The 13,233-nt window shown below is 38.4% G+C and overlaps 1 protein-coding gene across 1 annotated transcript; it reads left to right on the top strand.

Moving 5' to 3' along the window:
- The first annotated feature begins 821 nt into the window (after positions 1-821).
- On the top strand, positions 822-13,163 carry LOC134751432 (uncharacterized). The gene is made up of 7 exons (XM_063686840.1): positions 822-979; positions 8,007-8,150; positions 8,552-8,707; positions 9,161-9,314; positions 10,613-10,698; positions 11,318-11,466; positions 11,912-13,163. Exons 1-7 carry the CDS (start codon positions 887-889, stop codon positions 12,030-12,032), a joined length of 903 nt encoding a protein of 300 aa, XP_063542910.1. The 5' UTR covers positions 822-886; the 3' UTR covers positions 12,033-13,163.
- The last annotated feature ends 70 nt before the right edge of the window (positions 13,164-13,233 follow it).

Genomic DNA, 13,233 nt, shown 5'->3' with positions numbered 1-13,233 from the left:
ATTACTTAGTGAACGATTTTGGTACATATGTAATAAGATTTTATCGCACAACTTAAAAAAAATAGAAGGTTTGAACATACCCGTAAAAGTCTAGCGATAAAATGAGTCCGGTCCATTTATTTTATGATGTCCACAGGAAAGTTGCATAACCAAAATGTTTTGACCCCGTTGCACCAAACCTACGTCATCGTAGTTCATTAATAGCTTAACTAACGTGAAAATTTTGACAGTTCTCTATGGTTCATGTTGTGTACGTTGTGTTAACGTAATTACCAGTCAGCCGGACGATTAGAACAAAAATTTGACAGTTCCGAACAACTGACAGGCGATGGGTGGGCCTCCCTTTATATATCATTCATTCAGTTATAGCCGCCGCCATAATTTAATTTTGATCAGTTCGTTGTTTAATACATGGTGCAACGCGTGCTAAGGTAGATAAATATATTTTTTCGGATCCGGTTCAAAATATTCAATAACACAAATCAAAAGTCGGCATCTTACCTAACAGGGCCCTAACCCTAGCCAAGATGCCAATCATTGATAGAAAACCAATTGAAACTTAAATAATGCGTCCGTCATCCCAATCCATTTTTTCTTCGTTTGGCATTTATCGATGTAGGCACCCTGGACTTACTTTCCGTGCAGCTCACTTAACTTAATGTAATTAGTAATTTTTATCTATGGGTTTTTGCCTGAAATAAACATTTTGATTGATGGATTGATTGATTAACTGGACAGGCAATTGGTAAGTACTACAAAACTTTAACACAAAATCGTCTCCACGCCATCCCTCGTCCGTACCCAAGGAGCGGCGGCCACGGCTGAGCAAGCATCAGTCCCAAACCAAAACCCGCTGCCTCACATCGTGCCCCGCAGTCGCAAGACCATGTCCTTAGCGGAAGGCGTGTCAGACACCGACCACAGGCCCGAGACGCGGGAAGACAAGAACGGGAAGAAGAAGGAAGTTAGACGGGGGCAGGTACGGCTTTTGATAAGTTTTGGGGTTTTTGATAAGTTTTGGGGTTTTTGATAAGTGATTTGGGGTTTTTGATAAGAAGGATCGTTCGCTGGTTGGACTTATTATTTTTTGGGATTAATTGGTGTTTTATCATAAGTTTTGAAGGATTTGATAAGTTTTTGGGGAAATAGATAAGCACAAGACAGATAAGTACAAAATGGGTAAAAGGCGTAAGGAGGGAGTTGCGAAAGAAATGGCTGCGTTGTTTTACAAAATGGTAAAAAAATTATCTCTTTTGACCCATTTTAATAAAGCTTTTAATGCACATTATTAAAATACCACTACGGCAAAGCTATACTTTGTCGAAGGACTGTCTCATTTCAAACGTAGACAGAGAGAATCATACTATCTTTGTCTTACACTACTACTATCACCCAAAAGAAAAGGATGAGTATTGCTTTTTTTGTTCTTATTTACTGACAATTTGGTTTGACCAACTATAAAAGAGAATGCTTAGGTAAATTTAAAGTTAAAGGTTATAGGTAGAGAATGCTTTTGGCATTAACTCCACCTTTTTCTTTTGTGCAATAAAGATTAAATAAATAAAAGGAAGGGTTATGATTTTAAATCTACATTTGTGTCGTGTGTTCCGTAGTAGCGTCAATATTAGACTCACGAGATAAATAATGCACAATTCTTTTTGTTCGCTAAATATCTTCGAGTTATTATGAGATCCCAAAAAAATATATAAGGTAACAAATTAATAACTAATATTGTACCAAAATATGAAACATTTACGATCTTAAACAATTATGTATGAGTTTCTGACTATGCTGGTAAAAGTCGAATTCATGCCGATGTTTTATCCTGTGATAGATAGATAAGACATTTATTTGGTTGCTGCAAACACAATTTTAGAAATCAATTGACAAACAGAAGAAATACACAGTTAACAAAATACACAATCAGTAGGTAGGTACTTACAAAACCTCTCATCTCTCTGTGGAACCCGATTATGGTCGTCCTGTGGGACAAGCATTTCATTCACATTCTAGTGTCTAGAGTAATTTGCTAAAATGTTATTTTCTTCGGTTGTTTACGGAATTAAAGCTAGGATTTTGGATGAAACTTAATGTCTAATAAATTATCTAAAATTATTTTTATAACCATTTTTATTATAAGTGTAATAGATATTACGTAGGAATCGAATAAAAAAATTGTCTATTTATGTTCATACAAAATGACCATGAATGATGACGATGAATGAAAATAAATGAATGATGATGAAATGACACACTAAAGGATGACTCACGTTAGACCGGGCCGTGACCGTGCCGGAGCTTCCGGCGCTTTGTTTTCTATGGAAATCACGTGATCACCTGTCATGTCATAGAAAAGTAAGCGCCGGAAGCTCCGGCACGGTCACGGCCCGGTCTAACGTGAGTCATCCTTAATGAAGATATCACAACAACCGCAAGCTTTGTGGAATAAATTTTTATTTCTCAATATGCTTATTAAATAAAAATATGCGTTTATATAATATTTTATATAAGGCATTTTAATAGATAAAACTTTAGTATTAATTTCCAAAGGTTTCAATAATAGAGTATGTAGAGAAAAGTTTCATTATTTAAGATTATAAAGCTTCTGTAGTAGAGCTATTTCGCCTGGCTAAGACATTACACCTACTATTTACTAACCGCAAATTTATTATCATTGTGTTCCAGCCTCACCCACACGAACGATTTTCAATGGACCACAACGCTTAAAAAGTCGAGACAAATAAACTTTTTACCAAAATCTTGTCCTTGCTACAGTAACTTATTATCCAATTTAACCAATTAAATACGCAACCATTTATGGCTCTGTGGGAAATTAAACTTCGAAAAGACTGAATTCAGTCGCGATGATTGGACTAAGGACGTGACTATACTAAGGTTGTTTTGATTTTGACTAGTCTTTATAACAGCTAGTGACTTGAGTCCGTCAAAGCTTAGGTACTTTCCACCGACTTAAATTAAGCAAAATGAGAGAAAGAGTCTTAGAAGCGAATAAGTGTTTGGCAAAAATTTCATTTTTGGTACAAGCTTTTATCGCTGACTCTACTTTTCTTTCCACACCTATAATATTCATCGAGACAATTCTAAAAACCCCAACAATTAGGGTTCGTTATTATATCACAGAGTTCCTATGGCCACCTCCTGTCTCCGGATCATCAGATCAGCTTGATGCTACCATAATATTGCATTGTCACCCGACTTACATATTATTATGTATGCAAATTTTTAACTTCATCGGAAACCGGGAAGTAAGTCAAATTTAACTTGCAAGATTTGACCCGTACAAAGATATTACATACATACTACATAGGTACTTGCAAGTTAATAAAAAGCTTGTAAAAACAAATTCCATACGTCTTACAAGTTCCTAACTATTATTATGATTTAAAAATCTAAAAATAAAACAACCAGCCAAGTGCGAGTCGGACTCGCGCACCGGGGGTTCCGTACTTTTTAGTATTTGTTGTTATAGCGGCAACAGAAATACACCATGAAAATTTTAACTGTCTAGCTATCACGATTCATGAGATACAGCCTGGTGACAGACAGACAGACGGACAGACGGACGGACGGACAGACGGACAGCGAAGTCTTAGTAATAGGGTCCCGTTTTTACCCTTTGGGTACGGAACCCTAAAAACAAACGAAGAGGCATAGCTGTGGTTAATATACATCAAATCGCTTAAAAATATTTTATTTGATGATAATATCCGGAGAGGAAAACGGGGACCACATTGTATGTAGAAGCGTAAGCGGTCACGCGACCTCGAGTCTACTAAGTATCGTCTTTTGTTTAAAAAAATTAAAGAAACCCTAACCTTTTTGTCGCCGAACGCGCGCTTATAATCTCTAGTGTAGTGTAATTTAGCTTTATACGGCTAATAACCTTGCCAGATGGCAATTGATAGCAATAACGATGGCCATTAGGTTGTCCACCTACTATCCCAATTATTGTGTTGGATTGTAAATTGTGGGAGGATTGAGCCGTTCATCGATTGGCGTTACAGTTTTTATTGGTAACATCGGCAATTTATATGTTTTACATCTTTTTTGGGGTTCCGTATACAAAACAATCGGATAAGTGCGAGTCGGACTCGCCCACCGAGGGTTCCGTACAAAATTAACTTTTTATTACAAATTAAAAGTTTTGAGATTTTTCCCTGTACTTACTTGTAGTGTAATATTACTTGCCAAGTTTCATAGTTCTAAGTCAACGGAAACCCTATGATTTTAATTCCCTTAAGTGTCGAAATATACGTTTTTTGTGGCATAAACGGCTGTATCTTTTATTTACGTTAACAGGTTTCATTTGTTTAAGCTTCAAGTGACCGTAGACCTGAGTATATTCAATTCAATTCAAGTAGTATATGGTTTAAATTTCAACTCGATACCTCCACGCGTTCCCGAGATAAAGGGGTCTTGACAGACAGACGGACAGACAACGAAGTGATCTTATAAGGGTTTGTTTTTTCTTTTGAGGTACAGAACCCTAAAAACATGGAACCCTTATAGTTACGTCATGTCCTTCTGTCTGTCTGTCCGTATGTCAAAGCCATTTAGCTCGGATACTATAAGATATTATAATGAAATTTAGAACTTAGTTGTATTTTGTGTGCATCTACTTAGTTTAGAAGTTATTTATTAAAAAATAACTTCAATGTTAAGGCAAGTCAACCCAAGTGAACTAGAACTTTTGGAAAGATAGAAAGGAAAGTAACAATTAAGTAAAGACCGTGGGGGCCCAGTGCCAAATCATTATTTAAAGATATTTCCGAGCGCCTTGTAGACGCCTCTGGTGACCAGAGGGCTGGCAGCTACTTCGGCCAGAGACTAAGTCTGGCCATCCAAAGAGGTAACGCTGCCAGTCTTCTGGGCACCATTACACATGATAGCGACCTGGGGAGCATTTTTTATTTATAAGTTTATTTTAAGTTTTATAAGTTTAGTTTAGTGGTAGTACTATTAGTTATTCTGTGGTTTAGTCAGGGGGGTGTCACTGCGCAGTTTAGGTATATTTAGCCGGCGCACCGCCCGAGAAGGTGTATGGCAGTGGGCTGCCGCTCGGCTCGCACGATAGTCGCTCGTGTCACGGGGCGTTCGCGCAAAATTGTGAATACGCAATGGCTTCGAAACCTAAATCGCGATCTAATCTGTATAACTATAATGTTCTGTTTACGGATGTCTGAATAAACGGAAGAACAAGGAAGCAGAAAAAACATTTTTTTTAAATTCCGGACTATATTGAACGACATATTTTCAAAGGAATAAGTACTTCTAGGGATCCCTTATAGGGATAAGTCCGCCTTTGTACATTGTATATATTTTTGTTCTTTTATTGTGTTTGTAATCTGTCTTATGTACAATAAAGTGTTTACATACATACATACTTCTGTAGCATACCTACTTCCGTGAGAATCAGACATACTATCTTCGGCTAAAAAAATTATGTTTACAGAATCAACGTTTGTAATTCCTACATATTTATCTTAAAAATAATAAATCAGTAGGTATAGGTACAAAAACTTGTCGAGTGACAACCCCGTGCCGACACTCGCAGCTCGGTCATAAAACTGCGGCGCGCAAAGAAGATTCACGGTTCGTGCGCGGTTATAAGTTTCAATTTTGCTTGCAGGCGGCGACTGTAGGTATAATTTTATACCTAAATCTGGCTTTTGTGAAGGAGTGAATTTTCTGTACGGTAGTACTATTAGTTATTCTGTGGTTTAGTTTTAGAGATTAGTTAGTTTATTTAATTTTAAATTTATTACATTACAATTAAGTAAATATACAAGTTACATGTAAACTAAAATAGACCTAAGACTGAGTAAAAATAAATAACAACAAATACAATATTAATACCCCCCACTTTGATTATCCCCCGGACTAAATGTGCCAAAAATACTGGCGGCATTACGTCGCTGATGGCCAGTGCAATCTGTTGGACAAGGAATGAACCAGAGCGAGGGTCGCAGCCCCATAGAACTTGGCACCCTTAAACATCTCAGTTATTTAGCCGGCAAAGTCAACAAAAACGCATATTCTTAATATTGAACTTGGCTCTCAATTCCTATTTATGTTTTTGATTAGCTTATAAATAACATTAGTGTGTATCAATATTGAATTATTGACATATTTACGCATGCAATATCCGGAAGCGATTAACTAAGTGGAGATGTATGGTTAACAATAGTCCACAATATAATTATATGTAACTATAGATCAGTCAGGCCAAGCTACACTGAAATTAATGTTACTACACTAAAAATACACAACAATTTAAACTAGGTATGTGTTTTTTTCTGCAGTCTTCAGTTAGCATAGACGAATTTAATTCTAGCTATCCCTTCATTTTAACCTTTCACTTCATTCAAAAGAACAATCATTTATAATAATCATTTATAAATGATTATTATAAATGATGATTATTAACAATTAGGGAACAAATCATTTCTTTAATGGTAACAGTATTATATATAAATTATCAACTGAAATAGATGTCATATAGGTACTAAAAAAAACGAATGCCTAGCCTTTCAATGATTACATAAGACTAGAGAATTTGGGACTAGTACCACCGTCTAGTGATTACCTGCGGGTTTTCAGAAAAAATGGTAAGATATTTTTCGAAAGACCATCAACTTTTCAATAGTACTCGTGATTCTGAAACTATATTCAGAATCACGAGTACTATTAAATGAGACAAAGAAAAAAAAGTGTCCCCAGTTTTTCGTACAAATTTTGAGTGTCAGTTTTGTAACGGTCCATACAAAATGTATGCGAAAATGCGTTACAAAACTGTCATTTTGTTGGGATCATTCTTTTCTTTTCAAATCGATAGTCCTCGTGATTCTGAGTATAAATAACCCAAAAGTTGATAGATTTTCGGAAAAAAGTAAACGGTACACTTTTAAGTGAAAATGCCCACCTACGATAGCCGCGTAATAAGCTAAAGACGCTTCCGGCCTCGACCGACCACCGGAAGTCATGATCACATTTTCTTTATTACATGACATCTATTTCAGTTGATTATTTATTCTAAAGTACGAACCAGGGCGCTGTTTGTTTTACCATGATATCAAGCTTTCGCTACAGTTAGGGCACCACAAACTATTGAAATACGTACCTACCTATAAGAGCCCACAAATACATGAGATGGTAAAAAGCACGAATGAAGTCACCCTACTGCTTACTATATATTCACTGTGACGTGCGCACACGCAGCGACCCGCAGCGCTGCGCCCGCCATTGTATTCCACTTTCAGAGTGGCTCATTGATTTGTTTATCGATCCTTTGAATGAACACTGAGATTTACGTTGTAGATCATGCGGATAGATTCTTCATACTGTTCATTCTAAAGCATATTTTAATTAAGTTGAGAACGCAGAAGCAATAAAAACTGGTCCCTTTGTTTAAATTTTTTGACATAATCTACTCATCTACTCATCTGCTGTTGAGTGTAATTTAAGTACTTAAACATGACAATATGGTAGCTTGTGTTAGTGAGACACAGGCTTATGGTTTTATGCTCTCTTACGCAGCGTACTACGTAGGCAAACAACACACGAAAGCGAAGCGTTGCGGCGCGGGGTGAATCAATCCTTTGATACCTATAGACGTGTCCTATGTGGGCGATCTCGGTGCGAACGCGATCGCCGCGCCGTGGGCCCGCCGCGCCACGCCGCTTCGCTTCGCGTTCGCGAGTTGTTCGCTTACGACGCAGCGTAAAGGATGACTCACGTTAGACCGGGCCGTGACCTGGCCGGAGCTTCCGGCGCTTACTTTTCTATGACATGACAAGTGATCACGTGATGCTTTTCATAGAAAACGAAGCGCCGGAAGCTCCGGCCCGGTCACGGCCCGGTCTAACGTGAGTCATCCTTTACTCTTACGGACCGTTCTTACTAGTCTCCTCTATAAGCTCGCTCGTGGAGGGCGCTTTAGGTACAAATTCATGCCCATAGCTAATAAAATTCCGTCTTTCCCCCAGATGTCAGACTCGTTCATGTGGAAGGAGCAAATCCACACATTAATGAAGGGCGGAGAGAGCGAGTCCGACATATCGGACTCTGAAAACTTCCTCACCAAAGGCGCGTTCCTTCTCACTCCCTCCCACGGGCTCAGCATGGAAAAGGTAACATCTTGCATATAGGTACTGGCTAAAACAAGAAAGTCGTTCTTGGGAAATTTAACCTATAAGCTACCAAAAATGTTTACCGAGCTTACAATTACCGACCGAAAACCACGCAAAAACTCATTTCGCGAGCATACTAAAGCCTAACCAGGAATATATGATCATGCGCCATGTTGCGGAATTTCACTAGAACTATTTTTTTCATGCTATACTGATCTGTCACCCTCTACACGAGAATAACAGCGCCCTCTTGACAATGACCATATATTATTGGTCAGGCTTTACAAAATAAGCGATTAATTAAATAGGTCTTAAAATTTTTGGGCAGGTATTTGGGGCCTTGAATTTTAAGAACCCTTATTATGTAACTGTTGCACAAAATACTATTATCTTTGCCTAAGGCGTCCACAATCTGCGAGAAGATGGAGTTCAAAGGCTGCTTCTCGCTTACGAAGACGGCGACGGGAATTCTATTCAAGTTCTCCCATGTGGATGATTACCAGATGGTGTTCAAGAAGGGATTCCATAAGGTCACGGGTTCCAGGTTCTATAGGAAGGTAAAATCGATTGGCTCTTGGCAAGTTAAGTACAGTCCGTCTAAGCTAACTGTGCACCGATTTGAATAGAACAAAATGAGGGAGTGTCATTGAAAAGTCATGTTTTCATAGAAATTTGACATGCCATGCAGAGTTAGCTTGGTCCGACGCTACAGGGCGGGAATAATCAAGTTGGTCGTGTTATGCGGCCCATCCTCTAAGATTTCGTCAGTAAATTCATTTCCTATATAGCCTTATTGGTGGTGTTAAGTTTGGAAATACGTGCCTAAGTTTTGATAAGAATCTCTTTGCCCTTCTATTAAAATGTTGCTTGTACCTATTTTTTATTGAAATAATGTGTTCCTTTTCTATTGTAATTTAGTATTGTTCAAGATTTTCTTATTTTAGGGCTACGTCATCTGTGTGAGATTGTCCCCACTGTTTTTTTTTCATTAAACCGCTGGCCATCCTCAGATCGCAATCCCCTGCCGCCCTCAGAAGACATTCACAATCTACGTGTACGACATCCCGGATGAGGTGCCAGAAGAGGACGTCCGCCACGCGCTGTACAAGTTCACGTCCGTCGTGGAAGTGCTGCGGCTGCACTTCTCAGGGTCTCCAAGAGAAGGTAGTTCACTAAACGGTCTACCCTCAGATCCCCTGCCGTCCTTAAAAGACTTTCACGATCTACGTGCATGACATCCCGGAAGAAGTGCTAGCAGAGGACGTCCGCCATTCGCTGTACAAGTTCACGTCCGTCGTGGAAGTGCTGCGGCTGCACTTGGAGAAGTGCAGTCGCAGAACGGTCTCCGAGAGAAGGTAGTTCAATAAACTGTCCACCCTCAGATCCCCTGCCGCCCTCAGAAGACTAGACTACTAACTCTAATCTTGACAAAACGCAACTAAACACACAAAAGCAATACTAGGTACCTAGTACCTAAACTATGTCATTAACGGGTCTAACGAGAATAAATTTCATAATTATACCTGAAATTTACATTAATTATGTGTACAAAAGGGCATTATTTTAAATCAAATTCCAGCTATCGTGAATATCGGACCGGTGATACACCACGAATATTTTGCAAAGAATTTAAATCATTCCCGCAATGTTTTGGCATCGTGATCAAAACCTGAGTAGGCATATTTTGACAGATAGATGAGTTTGATGACAACTTGGCCCAGCGCCAAGGGCAAAAGAATGTCTCACGAAGACATCGTCAAATCAAACGTTTCCGGATTTAGGTACCTATTGTCGACGACAAAGATATGTTTACATTTTTCGCCGTTTTACAAAGGAGTACGATGCAAAAGTGTAAACATATTTTTGAGGTCAATTGTACAAGGTAAGGTCTATCTGTTTTAGTAGATAAAGAAACGATTGTGGTTTTGGTGTTGCGAACAGCGAGATTCCAGAAAAAAAGTAAGAGGATATGGGAGTGGTCATTTCTCTATACAAACGTACTCTACTCTTTTCTCCGTGGTTTTTGACCGTAGAGCAAGTTTTTTCTTGGTCATTTGTTCCGAATCACTTCCGTTAGAAGTGGCTATGATTAATCTACAATCAATTTGTCAAAAATAATTATGCTGACGAAATGCAAGTAAGAGGAGTTTAACGCGTAACAACGACTTCTTCTTCTTTCCGTGCTTCTTCCCATTATTCTGGGTCAGCCCTCCTCGTTCTTAAGCGCCAGGTCGGTCGATACTGGGTTGTCTCTTTGTTCAACTGGCTCTGTTCCAAATCCATTGATATGGTGGACTACCACGTAGCAGGCGGGCGGGCGGCCTCTGCCTCTCTTATTATCTGGTAGTGCAAGGGCTTTCCTCACGACATGGTCTTCGTCGCGTCTCATGATATGTCCGTACCATCTCAATCGCGTAACAACGACATTGTCTAAAAATAAAACTTCTATTAATTTCCCACAGGCACGTTCACTCCCAAGCCACATGACAAACAGTCACGAGCGCTCACCACCATCGACGGGGAACTTGTCAGCAGCATGGTGCCAAAGGTACGTCTGTGTGACATTTGTCAGTTATAGAGGATTTTTGGCTTCAAAACATACGGAGATTACTGGGGAAATACATATTGAACATTCGAAATGCCATATAAGTACTACTTAGTACATTATTTTGTGGGGAATATACATAATTACGTTTCTTATTTCCGGAAGAGCAAGTTTACGAGATCCGAAAACTAAGTCAAAATCTCAATAATCTATTTTCTCTAAACTTTTAACTTTAGATTAATTTGTCCACCGGTGTACTTTCCAATCAGGGTCAAAAACAAAGTTCAATAAAAAGGGTTGGCAAAGAAATTTGTACTATTTGTTCTAAATATAAATATCACCCTGAGATATTCTAGTAAATGATATTCTAGCGTAGTACTAAGAGTTGAAAAATTGAGATTATGGATTATTGGCAATGAAAGAATAATAATCTCACTTCTGAGAAACTAAATTCTATAAAACAAGTAAGCACTAACGACCAGAAACTTTAAAAGTTTACATGGAGTAGGAAGTTCTACTTCGGCTAAACCCTCTCTAATAAAGTCGTTGATTTTATGAAAATATTTTGTAAAATACGTGTAATTAAATTATGTTTATACATATATTTTATGTTTAATTCTAGGAAGCAACAAGCGTGCTCCGTGTGACACTGGCCAATATTGAAGAAGCTAACATCCTGCTGCAGAACGGCCTAGACTTCTATGGCGCCACCTACTTCCCCACAGAGCTGGCCACTCCCGCGCAGGCCGCTAAGCTCATCAAACCTAGCAGGTGACTTATTTATAATAAAAAAATAGATAAAATAACTACGAGTACTCTTTATTGGCATACTTCAGGGAAAGATACATCTTAAGGGACAGTGCTTTCAGTCAGCTGTTTCTGAAAATCATAGCGATTTTTCAAATAATAATACGGCTGCCAAAAAAGATGAAAAGCAATCATGAGGCCTTTCTCTAGTAACTTCATCGATTCAAAACAAAACCTGATTAAACACCTTTCTCTCTACAGAAAAACCCGCAACATAACATACTCGTGGCTACCATCACTTTTCCGTATACCTACAGCTCCTAATATCTATTATTTATTCGCGATGTATTCACCTATGACAGGCGTAAAGCCGGTTAGCTGATATTGCGCACCGAAACATTCAATTTTATATAAATATACCAATTCTTCACTTGCATTGCCCATGTGACACTCAGTTATATAATTTCAGGGTAACAGGAGGAACGGTCTCAGCTCGCGTCCGCGATCTCCTCCCAGTCTTTGACCAGGCTGGATTCACCAAGTTCAACCCCCCAGCCTCCCGCCTCGTCAAACCCAGGTCCAATAAGTAAACAGAAAACCAACAGGGGCAAAACATACCGACGAAAGCTAAATAGATCTGAGTTTTATCTGAGAGATATGTTCAAAGTTTTCGAATCGGTTCATGGTCAGATGCAAATGGGCATCGACCTACATAATTATAACTTTATTCGTTTGTTCGTCTATTTGCCTGAGTCATGACTTGTGTGTGCAATGCTTAGGCCCTCAGATCTCGGATTTTCATAGACATGTCTGTCAACGTCCAAAATATCTCCATACTCTGCAACTTTTGGACGAGGCAAGTTTAAATGCTTCAGTCCGTGATGTCTTGCCCCGCTTTTCATCAAGACTTCATCGGGACATCTTCAACTGGGACATTCATCAAGACTTCATCAACATCGTGACATTTTTCATCAAGACATCATTCTGAATAACCAAAAGAATAATCAATTGTCTCAAGATCTCTAAACATTAACATAAATTACGCAACTATAATGCTGCCTTTGGAAATCGTCACTCATCTTATCATGATCATCATCATCTGTTTCATTCATTAGTATTTTATTTACTAAAATAATTTATTATTACAGCTTATGAAGATCTGGGACAGCACACACGAAAGTAACAACTAAAACGTAACAGCACTAATTGTAAATACAATACAACGCAATACAATCCAATACAATACAATGCACACTAAACACAGACAACTAATTAAACTCCGCTCTTGTCGAATTCAGAATAACAAAACACTATCAATAATAGAAGACTGGTGTATTTGCTATTAAACAGTCTTAGGCACCTTTTTGTATACAAGTGCCAATTCCGTTTTATTGTAATAATCGGTTAGGCCTCGCATAAAATATAGGTATCATAAAGTAAGAAAAAGCAAGGCACACAACAAAATGATGCTTACGTGCTTACGCGACATGAAAATGTCGACGCCATTTTAAATCTTTATCCCATTTTTATCTGCGTGTGTTTGCGAGGCCTATATTCACTGTTATAATAAAGTAATATTTTATATTATCAGCTTCGTTAAGCAGAGCTTTGGACAGGTCATACCGAACTGCATTTATGGTTATACTGTAGATTTAATACTCACTAATGTGCCATTGACGTTACTTAATAGTTATATTATTTTGTTAATAAATTTTATAACATAACGAAATTGCATTGTGTTTATTTTCCTTTTAATAAAATCCCTCTTAAGAGCAGCAATACCGCCCACAC

This window comes from Cydia strobilella, chromosome 22 (genome assembly GCF_947568885.1).
Source record: "Cydia strobilella chromosome 22, ilCydStro3.1, whole genome shotgun sequence".
Lineage (NCBI taxonomy): Eukaryota > Metazoa > Arthropoda > Insecta > Lepidoptera > Tortricidae > Cydia > Cydia strobilella.
This window is presented reverse-complemented; position numbering and strand designations above follow the sequence as displayed.

Bases quoted from the DNA above. Each gene is read 5' to 3' on its own strand.
- LOC134751432 (XM_063686840.1), top strand. From the start codon at position 887: ATGTCCTTAGCGGAAGGCGTGTCAGACACCGACCACAGGCCCGAGACG. The intron at 10,699-11,317 runs GTACGTCTGTGT...GTTTAATTCTAG, and splicing joins TCAGCAGCATGGTGCCAAAG to GAAGCAACAAGCGTGCTCCG. The intron at 11,467-11,911 runs GTGACTTATTTA...ATATAATTTCAG, and splicing joins AAGCTCATCAAACCTAGCAG to GGTAACAGGAGGAACGGTCT.